The sequence below is a fragment of the Lepus europaeus genome, chromosome 10 (assembly GCF_033115175.1).
Source record: "Lepus europaeus isolate LE1 chromosome 10, mLepTim1.pri, whole genome shotgun sequence".
NCBI classification, from domain to species: Eukaryota; Metazoa; Chordata; class Mammalia; order Lagomorpha; family Leporidae; genus Lepus; species Lepus europaeus.
In genome coordinates, this window is record NC_084836.1 from 79,879,033 (window position 1) to 79,898,353 (window position 19,321).

A 19,321-nucleotide genomic window follows, 5' to 3' on the forward strand; every position below is an offset into this window, starting at 1 on the left:
TTTCTGCCACTCAGACCAAGATTAACAAGTGAGCTTTCCTTGAAACTTAAAGCAGGAGAGTGCCCTGGATCAGAGGGTCAAACTGAAGCCTTACCTTACTTTCTTAGTATGGATGGAAAAATTGAAAGAAAGCAAGTCTTTACACATGTGACTAAATCTGTTTTGGAATCAAATGGAAATGCCCATGAATGTGCTGTGTGTGAGCTCCAAATGTAATATTTAAGAAACAGTGTGCTTAGTAGCAAAGACAAACTGAAACTGCTTATGAAATAATGTAAATATTGTTTAGAACATTTAGTTGTAAATTTAACATTTCATCTTCTTGAAGATTTAAAACAAGTGCTCAAAACTTGAGCACAACCCTACCTTAATTTGCAAAAAATGTAAGACTTACTGACTATATTCTCTTAAAACCTACTTTTTCCCTGACTTGTTTTTGACATCTAATTATAGAAACAAGTTGTTTTCTACAAAAGAGCCTTTAAAACAACATCCTTGGTCAAGATTTTCAAAGTGGGAATACTGTAAAGATAACAACACAACAGACCAGAGTTTTTAAAGTTTAATTTTTTTTTACTAAAGTCCAGAAATTTCTGTTAGACAAATACATCAATGAAATGTTTCCAAAGGAATACTGAACAATATATACTCTAGTATGCTGAGGGGCCCAGCTCAAGAGTTCATACCTAATTCTTGTGCATTAAAAATCAGCATGGATCTTAGATGATCTAGAATATACTGTGTTTTGAAATTCACAGCTGGTTTGACTTTTAACCATAATGAAAAATCGGTACTCCTATCCCATCAAATATGTTTTACAAGCAGTAATAAATTCAGATTCACTGTATTATGCAACACACACCTTAGGAAAGCAACATAAAACAGTGAGATCAGATCAGTAGAAATATACACAGTTAAAAGAAATACACAAAGTACTGTAGTTTATTAAAAACTACTACTTGAGAAAGAAATCTTTCCACAAATAGCATAAAACGGTAGAATGATGAAAGGATTTGGGCAAGCTTTACAAAAGCTTAATTCCAACTGTATCTTCCTGAGGGTGGTGGCAAAGGGTATTTCCTTCCTTCTCTGGGATATCCCTGAAAACACACAAAAGAAGAAAAGAGTTTATTTTCTGCACTAACACCCTTGCAAAGGAATTAACTTTACACCTCTAAGGAAAGGCACATCATAAAGCTGAGTATGTTTTAAAGGCACAGCACATGCAAAGTCCCCACAAACAGGGGCTCTGATCCAGAGCTCTGACACAGCAAAACTGGAGGCAAGCACACGTTACCCCTGAAAACTAACCTAACAATCCTGAACAATCCCTTGAGAAACTGCCTAAAATGCAGACAGCGAAACACAGCTACTGTGTAAACGTGTGGACAGTGGTCCTCAGTCTTCCCACCACCCCAGCAGTAACTCCTGTCACACAGGGATAGGGCCCACCTCATCCCCAGACAGCACACTAGGGAAACCACTCGCTTAACCAAAGCAAGGGCTTGCTGCATCAGCTCCAAGTCCCAGAGCAGCTAACTGTAGAGCAGTAAGTAGTGGAGCATTAAATAACACGCTATGGTTATTTATCTTATAAACAATCAATAGCGACATCTATAACACATCCTAGTATGCTTACAAATGACATTTCTGTGCAAAGATGAACGTGGCACCACTTCCATGATCATACCCTGTCTAGGATTCTGAAGTGGAATCCTCTATTTTGCTACTCAGAGCACTTCAATAGTTTAGATGGTAAGATGAATACTGTGGACCCTCCAGGCCACAATGTAGGCTAAGGCCTTGTTCAGGAATATGAACTTTACTAAAAACAACGAAGCTACATGATTCTTTGTGTTTTTTGTTTGTTTTGTTTTGTTTTTTTGACAGGCAGAGTGGACAGAGAGAGGTCTTCCTTTGCCGTGGGTTCACCCTCCAATGGCCGCTATGGCCGGTGTGCTGCGGCCGGCGCGCCGCGCTGATCCGAAGCCAGGAACCAGGTGCTTCTCCTGGTCTCCCATGGGGTGCAGGGCCCAAGCACTTGGGCCATCCTCCACAGCACTCCCGGGCCATGGCAGAGAGCTGGACTGGAATCTGGCACCCCAACCAGGACTAGAACCCAGTGTGCCGGCGCCGCAAGGCGGAGGATTAGCCTATTGAGCCACGGCGCCGGCCGGTTCTTTGTTTTTAATAATGAACCTGGGTAATTTAATAGTGCCCAAACAATTGTGATTTCATAGAAAGTACCTCAGTATAAAAGACTGAGAAAAAGGAATGTATTTCCAGAAAGTCCTAAAAGAATCATAAATTTACCAACTGGTTCATATCTTCTAAATAAGTGTTTTACTTCCTGTAACAGCAGGGTTCCTTTAAGGGAAGATCCTTTGTAGAAGGCAAGAAATATGACAAGCCAGGATCAGTTGTCCAGGCAGCCGGTCCCCAGCTCTGTGCCACACTGCCCGGATGTCAGGGCTTGGCAGTTTCTTACTTGGGAAACGAGTGACTGGGGGTCCCACCAGTTAGACACATCCTCCTCGCGGCAGGCGGTTGTGGCAGGTGCCAGTGAAGATGCCTGCATCCCATATCAGGGGGCCTGGGTTCAATACTCAGCTCTGCTCCTGACTCCAGCTTCCTGCTAGCACGGACCCAGGAGGCAGCAATGATGGCCCAAGTCTCATCTTGGAAACCCAGACTTGAGTTCCCAGCTCCAGGCTCTGTGTAGAGACTGGGGAGTAAACCAGAAAGTGACAGCCCTGTCTGTCCTTCTGCCTCTCAAATAAATGAATTTAAAAAAGAATTTTTTAAAGTATGTATATGTCTCCTTTGAAAAATGTTACTATTTTTTAAGATTTATTTATGCCGGCACCGTGGCTTAACAGGCTAATCCTCCACCTTGCAGCGCCGGCACACCGGGTTCTAGTCCTGGTTGGGGTGCCGGATTTTCTCCCGGTTGCCCCTATTCCTGTCCAGCTCTCTGCTATGGCCCAGGAGTGCAGTGGAGGATGGCCCAAGTCCTTGGGCCCTGCACCCATGTGGGAGACCAGGAGAAGCACCTGGCTCCTGGCTTCGGATCAGCGCACCAGCCGTAGTGGCCATTGGAGGGTGAACCAACGGCAAAAAGGAAGACCTTTCTCTCTGTCTCTCTCTCTCTATCCACTCTGCCTGTCAAAAAAAAAAAAAAAAGATTTATTTATTTATTTATTTGAAAGGCAGAGTTAAGAGAGGCAGAGGCAGAGAGAGAGGTCTTGGTTCACTCCCCAAATGACAACAGCCACAGTTGCGCCAATCCGAAGCCAAGAGCCAGGAGCTTCTTCCAGGTCTCCTACATGGGTGCAGGGACCAGAATACTTGGGTGATCCTCCACCATAGCAGAGAGCTGGATGGGAAGTGGAGCAGTTGGGTCTTGAACCTGCACCCAGATGGGATGCTGGCACTGCAGGCGGCAGCTTTACCCACTATACCAGAGTGCCAGCCCAAAAAAATGCTCATTATTAAAACTGCCTTGTGTCAAACAGAACCCAGTACCATAAACGAGCTCACTTACTACTGTAATTTTTAGAGGCCTTGAGTTGAAAGAATTCAAAGCTGAATTCTATGAACTGATTTTAATGAATGATCACAAAATCCTCTCAGAAAGCATTAACTATTTACAATGAATCTTGTCTTGTAAAAAGGAAAGACTTCTAAGAATATGTAAAAAGAAAAAAAAAGTGTTAAAAAGGTTTTCCTTAGCTGTCAGCAGAGGTCTTCCATTACAAGGAGCACCTGGGAAGAACCCGAGGTAGAAAATGAACGCTCAGTGAAGCACTGCAAGAGGCCTGCAGGCAGCGGCAGGTAAGCAATTTAAAAAGCACTTCACATCACCGTGGGTGCCAAACGCCACCAACACGGCACGCTGCACTGCGGATTCCAATCGTGTTCCTTAGCAAGCATCTGATTAGCGAGTGCAGAAATACTGGCCGGGGTGCCAAATTGCTGGAGAAAATTACGTCCAACCGACCCCAGTTTTAAATGCGGCTATAAAGAGAAGAAAACAAAGCTTGCATCCATTGTAACGGATGAGTTATTGATACTCGTTCACTGGTAAAGCTGTTTACATTCAGGAGAAACACACACGGAGAATTAGCAAGGAGACTTTTCCTTCCTTGAGGAGGGATAGCAGGTGAATCAAGACAGAGGATTCAAAAGATGATAAAAGCAGATTTTTACTTTCAGCTTCTAAGAACTTAACATCTATTTGAGGGATGCAGGTTTTATTGAGGAGCAATCTTTAAAGGAAAAACAGTGTGTTCTGGTAACTGCCATACCTGCACTCATTCTCACAGATCCACTACACACAGTAAGAAGGGCTTTGGGGCTGGCAATTCTTCAGCATCTTTAAACTGTAACCTATTCAGGGAGGTAGTTACTTACCTTACACACATTTTTTAAGGATGGACCCAAGTCAAACTGAGCTACTTTATCAGTATCTTCTCTAGAAACCTGGTAGGGAAAGAGCGCCCCGGGAGGCACAGAGAACCACCAAGTGAGCAGCCCACTCTCCGCCCTGCAACCCACGCAGCATTACCTGTCTCCCTCCGCGATCATCTCGGCGGGGCGGGTACCCGCCCGGCCCGGCTAGCATCTGGTACTGGTTTGGCGGGAAGGCTGCATTCTGGGTTTGGATCATCCGGTTCCATGGCAGCAGAGGTTCAGCCCCGACTCCTCTGTGGAAAGGTCCCATGCTTATGTTAGAAGTCAAGTCTGTGACAGTACAAAGTCTCCAACTGGCAGGTTTCATCTCCAAACCTCAGGGCAACCCAACCTGCCTGGGTCTGTCACCAGGAAATGCAGTAGCACAGTGGCCGTTATGTCCTGTAGTCAGTGGAGTCCAGTGTATTATATGAAATGTCAGCATGCATGTATCAAAAAGGGTGCTTACATGCAACTAAATCAGAAGGTCTGGCTTTTAAAAAAATATGCTGTTCATTTTCAACTGTGCAATTTCCTTTTTAGTCACTTAAAAATTTAGACCAAGATCACCAAGTTGGCTACATTTATGATGCTATCCAAAGAGTAAACATGTGTAAGGCAGGAGAATGAGGCTTTATTTTTAAAAATGTCCAGACTCGTTCCTGGGATCCATTCTTTCTAGTTAATTGCAGGTTGCAAATGAATTCTTACTGTTGAGTATTTTGAATCCAGGGTAGGGGACTTGGCTGTTTTTTCCCATCCATTATTCTGCTCAATATGTCAGAAGGTCTGATCGGGAGGAAACCTTTTCAAGTTCTATTGATGCAGCTTTCAATTGACCACGGTGACCTAGCAACATGAGCACTAATTGGCATGGGCTGACTGGCATTTGGTGTACAGTTTACATGGGAACACAGACTCAACAGCTATTATAGTCCAGTTTGCTGTCCCAGATGACTAGTCGAAAGAAATGTTTTAATTGTTTTCAAGTGCCTTTTTTAACTTTGCAGATACAAAGCAACAGGTATAAGGTATTAAATCATAATTAAAAACTGCCACATACACAATGTAGCAAAGATGGACTTCTAAAGGCATGACCATGTAAGATGCAACCCTCTCCTTGAGGCACTTGCCTTAACTTCCATTTCTAGTCCAGAAAGAACAAACAGAAGCAAAATGCTCCAGCACATTTGAACATTAGAAGCACTGGGAGCCACTGAAAATGTTGGAAGGAATTCAATGAAACTTTAAAGAGCTAACTAGCTGGTATTAGCTATAATCAGCCTATGATTTTCACTTCTTGTGAAAAAAGCCTGAATTTGGGCTCATTGGGTGATGCATTCTTCTCACAGCCATTCAAACCTGAATCTGTCTGCTCTACCCCTATTCTCCTCCCTTCATTTGAAGCTTGCCTTCTTAGCGCACGTGCGCAAACACACACACACACACAGTTATTTCTGTGTGATGGCTCAGCTTTCTCTGAAGGACTCTAGAAAGGCCAAAGCTATTCTTTACAGTTAGTGGTCCCAACCAGAGTTCTAACAATATAATTCACTGTAAGTGATTCCAAATAAAATTAAAAGACTGTATTTCAGAAAGAAAAATGTGTATGTTTAGGGCTTTTAATTATTTTTCAGGTTATTAGTACAAAGAATGCCTCGTCTGTTTTAGCAAGAACAGAGACAGGAAGGGCCCATTCTGGCCTCTGCAGGAGGGAGGGGTTAAAACATCCACTGTGACCAATGAGGGTCATCAAAACAGGGCAACTGATGCAAAACCCCCAAGATGCAATTCTCACAGGAACTCTGCTCAATTTTCCTTTGTAGTCTTGTAATGCTAAAAATCACCCTAGCAAGTTTCAGGACAATGCGCTGCCAGGAATTATACTATAAATGTAGTTTAACATGTTTTACGTTTTATATTTAAAAATACATGGCTATCCTTTTTGCTTGAAAAGATTACTAATAATCATTAATAATAAACTTAAACAGAAAGAACTAAGTAAGAATAACACTAAGTAAGAATAACACCTAGTATCCTCTTTTGTTAGTGGCAAAAGGCCTTTATTTTCCACAAACTTACCTTATTTCTATACTAATTATATTAATTGGCAAATACCAATGAACTGAAGTTTACTAAGAAAATATTTTAAGATCTAGGATGGAAGCATTCAAGTTGATTCATCTTTTTTTTTTTTTTTTAATTAATTTTCTTTAAAAGGGAGAGAGATATAGACAGAGGAAAAGGGATCTTTCATCTGCTGGACCACTCCCCAAATGCCTCAACCAGGCCAAGCCAGGAGCCTGGAACTCAACCTGGGTCTCCCAAGTGAGTGGCAGGGGCCCAAGCACTTGACCCATCCTACTGCCTCCCTGGGTGTGGATCAGTAGAAGTGGAGCCAGAATTTGAATTCAAGGATGCAGGTATCTCAAGTGGTATCTTAAAGGCTGTGCCTAAATACCTGACCCATCTTTTTTAAAATTAGCAGTTACTGAGATAACTTATTTGAGAAATTTGATATCAATGGATGGCAACAATATTCTTAAGTTCCTAAAAGAACTGTTCTGGATTTTAGTTTACACATATGGCAAATCCGAGTTTTTAAAGCTAACAGAGTTCAACATGCATGGGTTAAAAATTAGCTAGCTTGCAAATCACTAGAAAGAAACCTGCCTCTTGTGGTAGTCTTAAATCAAATGAATCAATAATGGGCTATAAATACCACCTCAAAGTAAGAAGTAATTCATGAAACACAGTGTGGTTTTTTTAAAAAAGAAACATTCAAAAATTTTTTCTAATAGAATTCTCAACAAACACTTAGTGGAAATGTACTGAGCAAAAGGACCCATAAAACCTAGTTCTTTAAGAATTCAATTACTGGGGTGGCGCTGTGGAATAGTAGGCTAAGTCTCCGCCTGCACTGTCGGTTATCCCATATGGCTGCCAGTTTGAGTCCCACCTGCTCCACTCCTGATCCAGCTCCCTAATGCACCTGGGAAAGCAGTGGAATATGGTCCAAGTGCTTGGGCCCCTACACCCACGTGAGACCTGGAAGAAACTCCTGGCTCCGAACAGGCCCAGCTCCAGCTATTGCAGTCATTTGGGGAGGGAACCAGCTGGTGGAAGACCTCTCTTCTCTCTCTGTCTCTGTCCCTCTCTCTCTCCTCCCCCCTCCATCTGTAATTCTGCCTCTCAAATAAATAAATCTTAAAAAAAAAAAAAAAAAGAATTCAACTACTTACTAGTTGTAACTTCTCAGCAAAGTCAGTCTCTGACTTGTAAGGAATGAATGGGTGGTCTGATGAGTGTTACAGAAATGACTGATGTAATATATAGTTCCTAATATGCAATGAAGGACAAGTTTAGGATGCCAGAATGGTTGTGGCTTTTTTTCTTTTTTAAATGACCACAATTAAAGATCTATCTGTAAGACAGAATTCAAATATGCTCACATTTAAATTTCAGGAATGATTTTACATATCTGATTAGGATTAAACCAAGAAACACTCCATAAAACTTGTCCCTAATCAGCTGGGTTCACAAAGTCAGTTGATGTAATACTAGTACTTGGCTAGAGTAGAATCAGAACAGAAAATGATGGCTATCAGGGCAAGGAAAAGGACAATGATGATCTTAGGAAACTTTTATGCGGACAGAAGGAAGGAAAGCTGATGGGACTGAAGAAAGGAGTGGAAGTAGATCCTTTACTTTCTTTGAAGTCCCCGTGGCTTTATTTATATCACGCTCAGAGTAAATATTCTTTCAAGCTTGAGTCAGTGAAGTTTCATGGTAAAAAGTGGTAAAGAGCTGGTGCTGTGATGCAGGGGTTTAGCTGCAGCTTGCCACGCCAGCATTCTCTACCAAAGCGCCAGTTCCGGTCCCAGCTGTTCCACTTTTTTTTTTTTTTTTTTTTGGCAGGCAGAGTGGACAGTGAGAGAGAGAGAGAGAGAGAAAGGTCTTCCTTTTGCCGTTGGTTCACCCTCCAATGGCCGCCGCGGTAGCGCGCTGCGGCCGGCGCACCGCGCTGTTCCGATGGCAGGAGCCAGGTGCTTCTCCTGGTCTCCCATGGGGTGCAGGGCCCAAGCACTTGGGCCATCCTCCACTGCACTCCCTAGCCACAGCAGAGAGCTGGCCTGGAAGAGGGGCAACCGGGACAGGATCGGTGCCCCGACCGGGACTAGAACCCGGTGTGCCGGCGCCGCAAGGCGGAGGATTAGCCTAGTGAGCCACGGCGCCGGCCCAGCTGTTCCACTTTTGATCCAGCTCCCTGCTAATGTGCCTGGGAAGGAGGTGGAAGATGGCCCAGTGCTTGGATCCCGGCCAACCACATGAAAGACCTGGAGCGTTCCAGGCTCCTAGCTCTGGCCTGGAGCAGCCCCAGCTGTTGTGGGCATTTGAAGAATGAACCAGCAGATGGAAGATTCTGTCTCTCCCCGCCTCTCTCTGTCACTATGCCTTTCAAATAAATAAAAATAAAATCTTTAAAAAAAAAAAGAAAAGAAAAGAGGAGCGAGCCTAGGTAAGTTACTGAAGTGTGTGAAAATAAGAGCACCTACTTTCTTAAAGGGTCACTGGGAAGAATAAATGAATTCATGTTTATAGAAGACATTAACACAGTACTGATACTTCACAAGCGCTTGTACTGAAAACAAGATAAATACATGCATTCAGTTGTATTAAGCTTAAAAAGTGACTTACACTAAACGGATACCATTAATAAACAATTGAGTAAGATTTTATATTCTTGAAGAAAACAAGAACTGACATTTGTGTCTCTGAAAAATTAAGTTTTCTTCAAAGGAGGACAGTATTTAGAATCCTAGTTACCAAAACACTTTGTTCACTTCATACGTGAACCCAGCAGAGCAAAGGGGAATAAACAAAATTGAGAAGGCAAAAAGGACACCTCAGTGTCAAGGGGCTCACTTTGTTTTTTGCTTTTACTGATGCTGGCAAAACCAGCATGCAATGATACATTTTAAAGCTGCCCTTTAAAAAATTACTTGCAGATGTTAATATATCATTATTCATAAAATGCCTGGCTGTCTTGTCGTGTTGAGTCCATCTGACTTAGCAGCACACAACTTATCAATGAAGGAACACATGTCAAACATCCCTTGTTATTAAACCATGTCACATTCTTCCTAGTCCGTGGTACTTATTAGACTGCAGATCCCATAATCCTCTTCTGAGTCCCTTCTGCGTTTAATTCAGTTCAGCCTTAAGTAGTTAAAGAAACTGTTTTCAGTGGCAACTAATAACTACTGACCTACAGTGACACTGCCCTACAATAGGCTTGTCAGCCCTGAAAAAGTTGTACCAAAGAAGCTGATTAGGACTTCAAGAGGTTTGTAGCAAGAATCAATGGTTGGTCTGTACTAATGCTGTGTTGCCGGCACAGAAATGATAAAAGTGGAACACCATTAGTTATGCCTCATTAAGCTGCACAACCCTTCTAAAAAGAAATTTGTTTAGCCTGACCAAAACCTAATACAGTTTTAAGCTCTCTGTGTTGCGTTTTTCTGGGTACCTCAAAAGCTTCAATAAAATAAAGGCCAAGAACCAAGAAAAGTAGCAAGGTATATAAACATGAGTTCTTTAATTCAAAGTGTTAACTAAATAACTTTGCTAAATAACATGTGTAAGAAATATTGCTTTTGGTGGCAAAATGTGTATCTTAACCCATGGAGGTTCTAGTTTCTAGAAAACCCACAAAAACCTCAAATGCTGGCTGGAGGAAATATTTAAAAGTCATATTGTATTTGCTTTACTGTTACCTGTCGAATCTCTGTTGCTGGAAAAGAGGGGGGGGACCTCGCCAGGGATCCTGGGGCCTCATGTCTGAAACACAAACAGTGGAGAGTTACACGGAAGGCTTTCTAAAGTAACACTGTTCAGCCCACACCTATTTATCATTATAAATTCTTGAAAAAAATAGGAAATAAAACTTAAACCAAATAAACTAGGCTCATAATCATAATTGTATACATACACACACAAATGTAAAAAGACAGGTAACCAAAAGGGTCAGCAAATTTTTATTATTTTTCCTTTGATAATAAAACACATTTTTTAGTAGCTTCAGCCATTAAACTCACTTGCTTATGTACGTATGTTCATGTGTAAATGTATTTTTATGATTATATCTTAAATGTCGTGCAAAATGAAAGAATCTAGATCTTTCCCATAAACACAAACTGAATGAACAGCTAACTGTAGTAGAAGTCTTGAAATTTTCCTCCTAAACTTATAAACCACTGTCCTAACACAGACAGACAGCAGACAATCTCTGCAACACACCATCAGGAAGACAGATTGATCATGGGAGCGCTCACTTGTCCATTATTTTCTGATAATCAAACCATTCCTCCAACACAAAGCTGAATTAATATCAGCTAACCAGAAGAAAGAATTAAGTAGCTGTTGCTCTTCTACATAAACTGACCAGTAAACAGGATGAAAGAAACACCCCCCAAAAACCAGGCCAATCAGGGCCTTCAAGGAGCTCAGGGGGTCAGCATCCACCGACTGTACCTCCTGGCTCCAGCCTCACTGTCACCTCACTGCCTTCAGCGGGGTCTGTTGTTGAGCTAATTAAAACAGTTTGTTCCAGAAGTTGTCTAATGAGCTCACTCTGTGAGAACAGTAACTTCCTCCAGACTCCCGAGACCAAGGACAACAGGACTTACCATAATGTATTCAAGCTCACATTTTAATGCATACACAAACTAGAAACACGCTTTTTAAAAAATTACTTTATTTACTTGAAAGTCAGAGTTACAGAGAGAGGGAGGGACGGACACACACACACACACATCTTCTATCCACTGGTTCACAACCCAGATGGCTGCAATGGTCAGGGTTAGGCTAAGCCAAAGCCAGGAACCAGGAGCTGCACCTGGGTCTCCCATGAAGGTGGCAGAGGCTGAAATACTTGGGCCATCTTCTGCTGCTTTCCCAAACTATCAGCAGGGAGCTGGATCAGAGGTGGAACAGCTGGGAGATGAACTGGCACCCATATGGGATGTTGGGGTCACAGGTGGTGGCTTTACCCACTATGCCTTGATGCAACCACCACTGCCCCCAAACCCCCTATTCCCCACCAAATTACTTTCTTAAAGGAAAAGGCCTATCTCTGTTCAGGAACTGAAAAGTACACTCTGGTTTTTAGAGAAGGAAAGATGGAAGGAAGGGAGAATCGGAAAATCCCCACAAAGAAGATGGAACAAGCCAAGCACAGGCAACACAACGATCCGGCATGACACAGTGAAACTACCTGAGCTCTGGGCCTCCTTCCCCCTCGATATGGCTGAGGAGGTCAGAGGAGAACCTTTTCCAAATGCGGACAGGGAAGTAGCTGTCTGCAGCTCTCCTGGCCTGCTGCCCCTGGTCCATGGTCACTCTCACACAACCAAAAGCATGAGATGCCTCCCCAAGAAAGCAGCAGGGAGGACCTTGCCAGCTGTTACTTTCACACAGAACCCCATTCTGAATGGAAAGAAAGGTGGCAGCTCCAGTCAAGCTGAATTAAGTTCCTTTTTATCTCTTACAAACCAAAGCACTAGCAGTAAACTGAGTACCGATGCTGAGGAGGCTTTACGGCAGTCATGAGATGTGCAATGCATGGTCAAGACCTGAGTGGACACTGAGCAGTCCCCACACATGCCGCAGAGACTGGGTGAAGACAGCTCCCTCTTCTAGGCCCAGAGCCGACTATTACTATAGATGCTATACCATCAGAAAACTGCAGTTCAAAAGGTAAAAACCAGAAACTCTTACAACAGCAGCTATCATTTAATTAGTATGGCTTACTTTTATGGAAAAATTTAAGGCATATTTACCTCAACATATGATATACTTCTCAATGAGTTGCCACTTATGATAGAGTAATTTAGTCAAAGTAAAATCAACATTGGAGCCATCTTTCCTGGTTATTCCTTAGGTAAACTTGGAGTCCACTGTACAAAAGCTGGTTTAGTGAGAATCAATTAAAATGCCCACATATAATTATTTCTGCACCCTTACATATACACAATTAGCCAATATGACAAAAGTAAAAAGAAATATTGCATAGTGAAATTTTATCTGCACTCTAATCCTGTTCTTCAAATGGCCCAGAATCAATGACTGGGGTTACACCCTGGAAACACACCCCCCTTTACTACTGGGACTTCTTTGATTCTGGTTCCATGCCGCCTCTTCATGTATGTGTGGTATAATCACCTAATACAATTCTCATTGGTACTTCCAAACTGGATCCTCAATAAACTTGAAATCAATGAGTATAATAAGACACACACAATTGAGAAACCCTCTAAAGCACCTATCCTAATGTTTTATGAAAAATACATGGCAGAGGGAAAAGTTCATTTATTTTCTCCTAGTAACAGTAAACAGGAAAGGCAAGCCATCACCACCAGTATAAACACTGATTAAATTCAAACATGCCACATTAGATTACAGCAATATTTCTCACTGTAATGTAAAGTTCACTAAGTACAAATGCTTTTTTGGAGCAGGGGAATGCTTCTCGAGAGTATCCTTCTGGGGCAAGAACTGTGGCATAGCGGGTAAAGCTGTCGCCTGTAGCTCCAGCATCCCATACAGTCACTGGTTCGAGTACTGGCTGCTCCACTTCTGATCCAGCTCCACTTCTAATCCAGCACTCTGCTACCGCCTGGGAAAGCAGTGGAAGATGGTCCAAGTGCTTGGGCCCCTGCATCCATGTGGGAGATGTGAAAGAAGCTCCTGGCTTCAGATTGGCCCAGCTCTGGCCGTTGCAGCCATTTGGGGAGTGAAAGACCAGCGGGTGAAAGACCTCTCTTTCTCTACCTCTGCCTCTCTGTAACTCTGCCTTTCAAATAAATAAATACATCTTAAAAAATAAAGAAAGTCCGATTTTGCCTAGAAAAACAGCCAAAGTTCCAACCGCATCACTGCATCACCAAGTGGATCAGGTGCTTCCTCTCTGTTTCATACTTACTGTATCTCACTTCCAGAGCAATGTTTTTCACATGAATAAACTCAGCAGGTAAAATGATCATAGTTGTTTTTTTATTTTGTAAAAACCTAAGGAAATTTTCTAAAACTTAAAAAAAATTTTGTCATATATCTAGGAAAACCTCCTTTGCTTTAAGTCCAAAAAGAAAAATGAAAAGGAGCAAAGGAAACCTCCAGAGCTACTTTAAGCAAAGTTCTTCATGTGGCTCTGAGTAATATATATAGCCCTGAAGTATTCACAAAGCACAAATACATCCTGGCTCCGATAAGTAATGAAGTAGATGGTAAAACAAACATTAGCATTAATTTATATGGCTCTAACAAAAGATCCATTTGAGAGGGAGAAAAAAAATTCTGATAGTGAATTGCACTTCAGAAGGTATAGGCAAGAGTGGGGAAATGACAGTTAATTTTTTCCTTTTGTTTTCAACAACTTATCCCTTTTCTAGAGCTTTATGGCCATATAAATCAAGACTTTGCCAACAGCTTCTCAAGTGACAATTTACCTAATCAGTGTGGCAATCACAGAAAAAAATTCCATGTTTACTGATTGCACTAATCAAAAATCACTTTTCAAACGCAGCTAACTGACAAGTTTACTGACTGAAATGAAGAAGTCATATGATTTATCAGACTCTCTAGGCTACAGAAACCAAATGCTGCATTCATACTGAGTACTCAGGGCTGTACTTGACCACAAGTTATCAGTATGCAGACAATCACTCATCAGCCAAAAAAGCGACACATCAAAGACAAATCAAAGACCAGCAACAAGAAACACCTATACCAGGCTCTTGACACAGAGACACGGCAGTTTGACCAAATGGCCTTTCTTGAGTATAATTTTGCACTACATGAAGAAAACCATTATGATACCAAAAACATCCTAAAACATTCAATTCCACGAAAACAATTTTTGATCAGTTTTCAAAAATTATGTATTTGAAAGGCAAAGAGAAAGCTTCCATCCACTGGTTCACTTCCCAAATGCTCACAATGGCCAGGGCTGAATCAGGCCAAAGCTGACAGCCAAGAATTCAATTCAGGTCTCCCACCTGGCTGACAGGGACCCAAGTTCTCGAGCCATCACCACTGCCTCCAGGGCGTACATTAACAGGAAGCTGGAATCGGCAGCAGAGCCCAGTGTTAATTCAGGTCTTCCTGACATGGGATGCAAATTTCTCAACCAGCAGCTTAACTGCTCCAACACCTGCCCCTCTGATCAAACTTTAAAATTCAAAATTTTATGAAAAGAAAGCTGATCTGTTATCATTTATCTCACACTTTTATAGCAGTCACTATAGGCAAGGCACAATTTTAAGTGCCTTGTACAGTTGAAATACATTTAATATTCCCTGTACTATTTTAGGGACAGAAAATTAGGACATGGACCAAAACCTGCCTAAGGTCACATGGCTATTAAGGGGCTATGTCCTCTCCATCAGGCTACCATCCCCACGTTGCACACGCACTGGTGGGGCTGGCTGAGGTGCTCTGTCGTGTCACTGTATTTTACAAGGACCACAGGAAAACCAGTCCCAGTTTCTGTGCCTCTCCGTCAGGAGGCTCAGAAGGCAAAATTAGGAATTGAAAAGCTCTTTACTGGGGCCAGCACTGTGGTGCAGCAGGTTAACGCCCTGGCCTGAAGCACCGGCATCCCATATGGGCACCGGTTCTAGTCCCCACTGTTCCATTTCCAATCCAGCTCTCTGCTATGGCCTGGGAAAGCAGTAGAAGATGGCCCAATTCCTTGGGCCCCTGCACCGTGTGGGAGACCTGGAGGAAGCTCCTGGCTCCTGGCTTCAGATCGGCGTAGCTCCGGCCATTGCGGCCATCTGGGGAGTGAACCATCGGATGGAAGACTTCTCTCTCTCTCTGCCTCTCCTCTCTCTGTGTGACTCTGACTTTCAAATAAATAAATAAATCTTTAAAAAAAAAAAAAAAGCTTTTTACTGTCTTGAAATTTAGAACTGACAAAATTATATACCTCTAAATAAGACACAAAGAAAAAACACTCTGCAAGTATTCCAGACTTTGTAGAACAAAGTATATCTAAAACAGCTACCACAAGGGCAAATGATGAGTTTTTACTCAAAGTAAATCAAAGTGGAGAGGAGATACATAAAATGTACAGATAAAGACAAATCAGAATCGTGTGTTTCCAAAGCAGGCAGGTCAAGGCTGTAAGGGCATGGAATCCTCTAGCTCTGCTTTGATGCTGATAAATGTAGGAAGCTGCTGCCGCCGCCTTTCTGACTGTAAGAGAATTCTGTAGGCTGTAAGTAGAACCGCAGAATGGAGTCCTTGGGTTTACACAAAACACTGACAGATCTTCTCGGGAGTGGGTCCATGGCAGTTACATGGGTCTATGATTTCTTAAAAGTTAAGAACTGAGCTAGGGGGGCTGGCGCTGTGGCACAGCGGGTTAAAGCCCGGGCCTGAAGTGCTGTCTTTCAAATAAATAAAATAATTTTAAAAAAAAAAGAACTGAATTAGGAAAACATTTCCCAAAGAATCTCATGCAGGATGATTTTGGAGACTCTATGAATAAGTTTTTCATCTTCACAGTTATTTGTTTTGATGTCTGTTTGAACAAACAAAAAACCACATCAAATCCATAGTGCCATATGGTGCTACAATTTATAAACTTAAAATAAATCTAGGTTAAAAAAAAAAAGGAAGAAATCTAAGATTTTAAAAGGTAATTAAGAGGAAGCTGCTTAATGAAGAGCTCTGCTTCTACCTTTGCTACTAAAACCTCTTTTCAGCAGGTATCTGCAAATTTACTCATTGCAATAACCTCAGAAACTCCTCATAACTATAACCTTGAGAAACACTGACTGAACAAACCCAAATCTACCTGTCTGTACTACTTCTGCATCCCAATTCTCATTCTTGTTTGGAAGCTGTAATACACTCTAGATGGATGTGAATGGCAGAGAGTCCTAAAAAAACGAGTGTCAATAAACAGCTGGATTTAAAAACCAGCTGAAGAGCCGGCGCCATGGTGTAACAGGTAAAGCTGCCACCTGCTGTGCCAGCATCCCATATGGGTGCCGGTTCGAGTCCCAGCTGCTCCACTTCTGATTCAGCTCTCTGCTGTGGCCTGGGAAAGCAGTAGAAGATGCACCTGCACCCAGATGGGGCTCGGGGCTCCTGGCTCCTAGCTCCTGGCTTCGGATCGGCATAGCTCCAGCCATTGCAGCCAACGGGGAGCGAACCATCAAATGGAAGACTTCTTTCTCTCTCTGCCTCTCCTTTCTAACTCTTTCAAATAAAATTAATAAATCTTTAAAAAAAATAAAAACAAAAAACAGCTGAACGTGCTCTCACTATTAACTCATAAATTTCTCAAGGCACGAATAGTCGGAGCTATGATAGGAGTCTTTCTGCTGTAGGTGGTATGATTTGATTTTTTTTAACATTATTTTTTATTTAGTTGAAAGGCAGAGTTAGAGAGAGCGGAGAAGAGACAGAGTGAGAGAGATCTTCCACCTGCTGGTTCATTCCCCAAATGGCTGCAGGAGCCCAAGCACTTGGGCCATCTTCCGCCAAGGAGCATTAGCAGGGAGCTGGATCAGAAATGGAGCAGTAGCGACTTGAACCAGCGCCCATGTGCAGTGCTGGTGTTGCAAGTGGAGGCTTAACCTGCTACACCACAGCACCAGCCCGATGACTCAATATTGAACACACAGAAATACTCAGCAATGTTATTTACTATATCCTGGGGGAAGAGACCTATGTAACCACCACACCTGCAGATGCCCATAGGCTCACTACCAAACTGTCTACCCCTTCTCTGCTTCCCTAAACAGAACAAAACTGCTCCAGTGCACAGTTCTCATGTCCAGAGTTTCACTATGCTCCACTCAGTGTCTCACCAGACTGAGGGGCACAGAGAAAGAAAGAATGCACTGAAAACAGAGAGAAAAACCTTTCTTGGGAGAGCAAAACCTTTACCACCCATTTCTTGGATACTGTATAGAAAAGTCTCCGCTTTAGGTTAAAAAAAAAAGGGTATTTAATTGGCATCAAAATACTGCCAGGAACATGGCATAAATATTTCTACTCTAACTTGGCATTGTCTTTAATAACTACAACTTCTGTTTAACAAGAGTTCCGGGGGCAGGTATTTGGTGCAATGGTTGAGAAAATGCCTGGAACATGTGCAACTCAGAGTGTCTGGTTCAAGTCTTGGCTACTGATTCAACTTCCTGCCCATGTGTACCCGTGAAGGCAGCAGGTAACTGTTCAAGTACTTGGGTCCCTGCCATCCACACGTAGAGTGCTGAAGGCTCTCGGAAAAAGAACAGTGCTCTTTTTGAAATTTAATTCTGGCCAGCGCCACGGCTCAATAGGCTAATCCTCCACCGCAGCGCCGGCATCCCGGGTTCTAGTCCCGGTCGGGGCACCGGATTCTGTCCCGGTTGCCCCTCTTCCTGTCCAACTCTCTGCTGTGGCCTGGGAGTGCAGTGGAGGATGGCCCAAGTCCTTGGGCCCTGCACCAGCATGGGAGACCAGGAGAAGCACCTGTTCCTGCCTTCAGATCAGCGCAATGTGCTGGCCGCACCACGCCGGCCGCAGCAGCCATTGGAAGGTGAACCAACAGTGACGGAAGACCTTTCTAAACTCTGTCTCTCTCTCTCTCTCACTGTCCACTCTGCCTGTCAAAAAAAATAAAAATTTAAAAAAAAATTTTTAAAAAAGATTTAATTCCTATGAAAAATTTCAAATATTCAGGAAAAATTTACCTATGACATTCAACTTACTGTTTTCTCCTCCCCTGTGCTGCTCCTGTCTGTCTGAGTAGCAACCAAATGAGCAGCAATGGAGAAGCAAGGGCTTCATCAAGACCGTGGCCTTGAGAACTCCATACATAAATTACACAACCTCATGTACACGGCCACAGACGCAAAGGGCAAAATTAGCATGGAAAAGGTTTACAACTTAAAATTAGTGCAAAACCTATGAAACCTAACAGGTAGGTAACTTTTCTCTTTCCTACTGCTATCAAAATGCTGTGTTATTTCGGTGGCTGTTTTCTGAGCTGTCCACAAGTCAGGAGGAGTTAAGGAAAGGAAGGCCAAAAGCTTATCAGGATCGCACGGCTAAACACACTTTCCTACCAAAAGCAATCGCCTGGCTTTACCTTAAGCAGCACTGAGCTGCAATACAGACTGAGGAAAGGATACTTCTGTCTTTTAAGTGACTAAGTGGTGACAGTCCCATGAAATCAGACTGAATGCACTACCCAAAGACTTGTATTGAGAGAATAAGCAGCACTCAGTTCCACATACCTCTTTCTGCATACGTTAGTTAACTCAGAAATAAATGTGTCAGTGAAGGAAGAACTCCAGATAATCTTATTCAATTAACTATACAGTCAGGATAAAAGATATCTCAAAGATTTTGCATCAAGCATTCTCCTACAAGTCTTCTAAATTAGATGTTTTTAAATTTCACTATCTCTGCATTGATAAATGTTTCTAGCAATGAAGATGAGAAACCAACCTTTGTTCTAGTTTTTATTGAGAATGTAAAGTAGGGGCTGGCACTGTGGCGTAGTGGGTAAAGCTGCCGCCTGCAGTGCCCACATCCCATATGGACACTGGTTTGAGTCCCGGGTGCTCCACTTCTGATCCAGCTCTGTGCTACGGCCTGGGAAAGCAGAAGATGGCCCAAGTCCTTGGTCTCCTGTACCCATGTGGGAGACCCGGAGGAAGCTGCTGGCTCCGGATTGGCACAGCTCCAGCCATTGCGGCCATCTGGGGAGTGAACCAGGGATGGAAGCCCCCCCCACCTTTCTCTCTCTCTTTCTCTCCTCTCTCTGCGTAACTGTGACTTTCAAGTAAAATAAGTATATCTTTAA

The 19,321-nt window shown here is 42.7% G+C and overlaps 1 protein-coding gene across 1 annotated transcript in view; it reads right to left on the bottom strand.

The window, feature by feature from the left end:
• Window positions 1-547: 547 nt before the first annotated feature.
• Window positions 548-19,321, bottom strand: part of XRN2 (5'-3' exoribonuclease 2) — an 80,079-nt gene continuing 61,305 nt past the window's right edge. The window contains exons 28-30 of the mRNA XM_062203793.1: window positions 10,230-10,293; window positions 4,568-4,706; window positions 548-1,100 (exon numbers count right to left, since the gene is read on the bottom strand). Coding sequence (XP_062059777.1) covers window positions 1,035-1,100; window positions 4,568-4,706; window positions 10,230-10,293 — 269 coding nt within the window. The 3' untranslated portion in view covers window positions 548-1,034. The remainder of the gene's footprint in view (window positions 1,101-4,567; window positions 4,707-10,229; window positions 10,294-19,321) is intronic.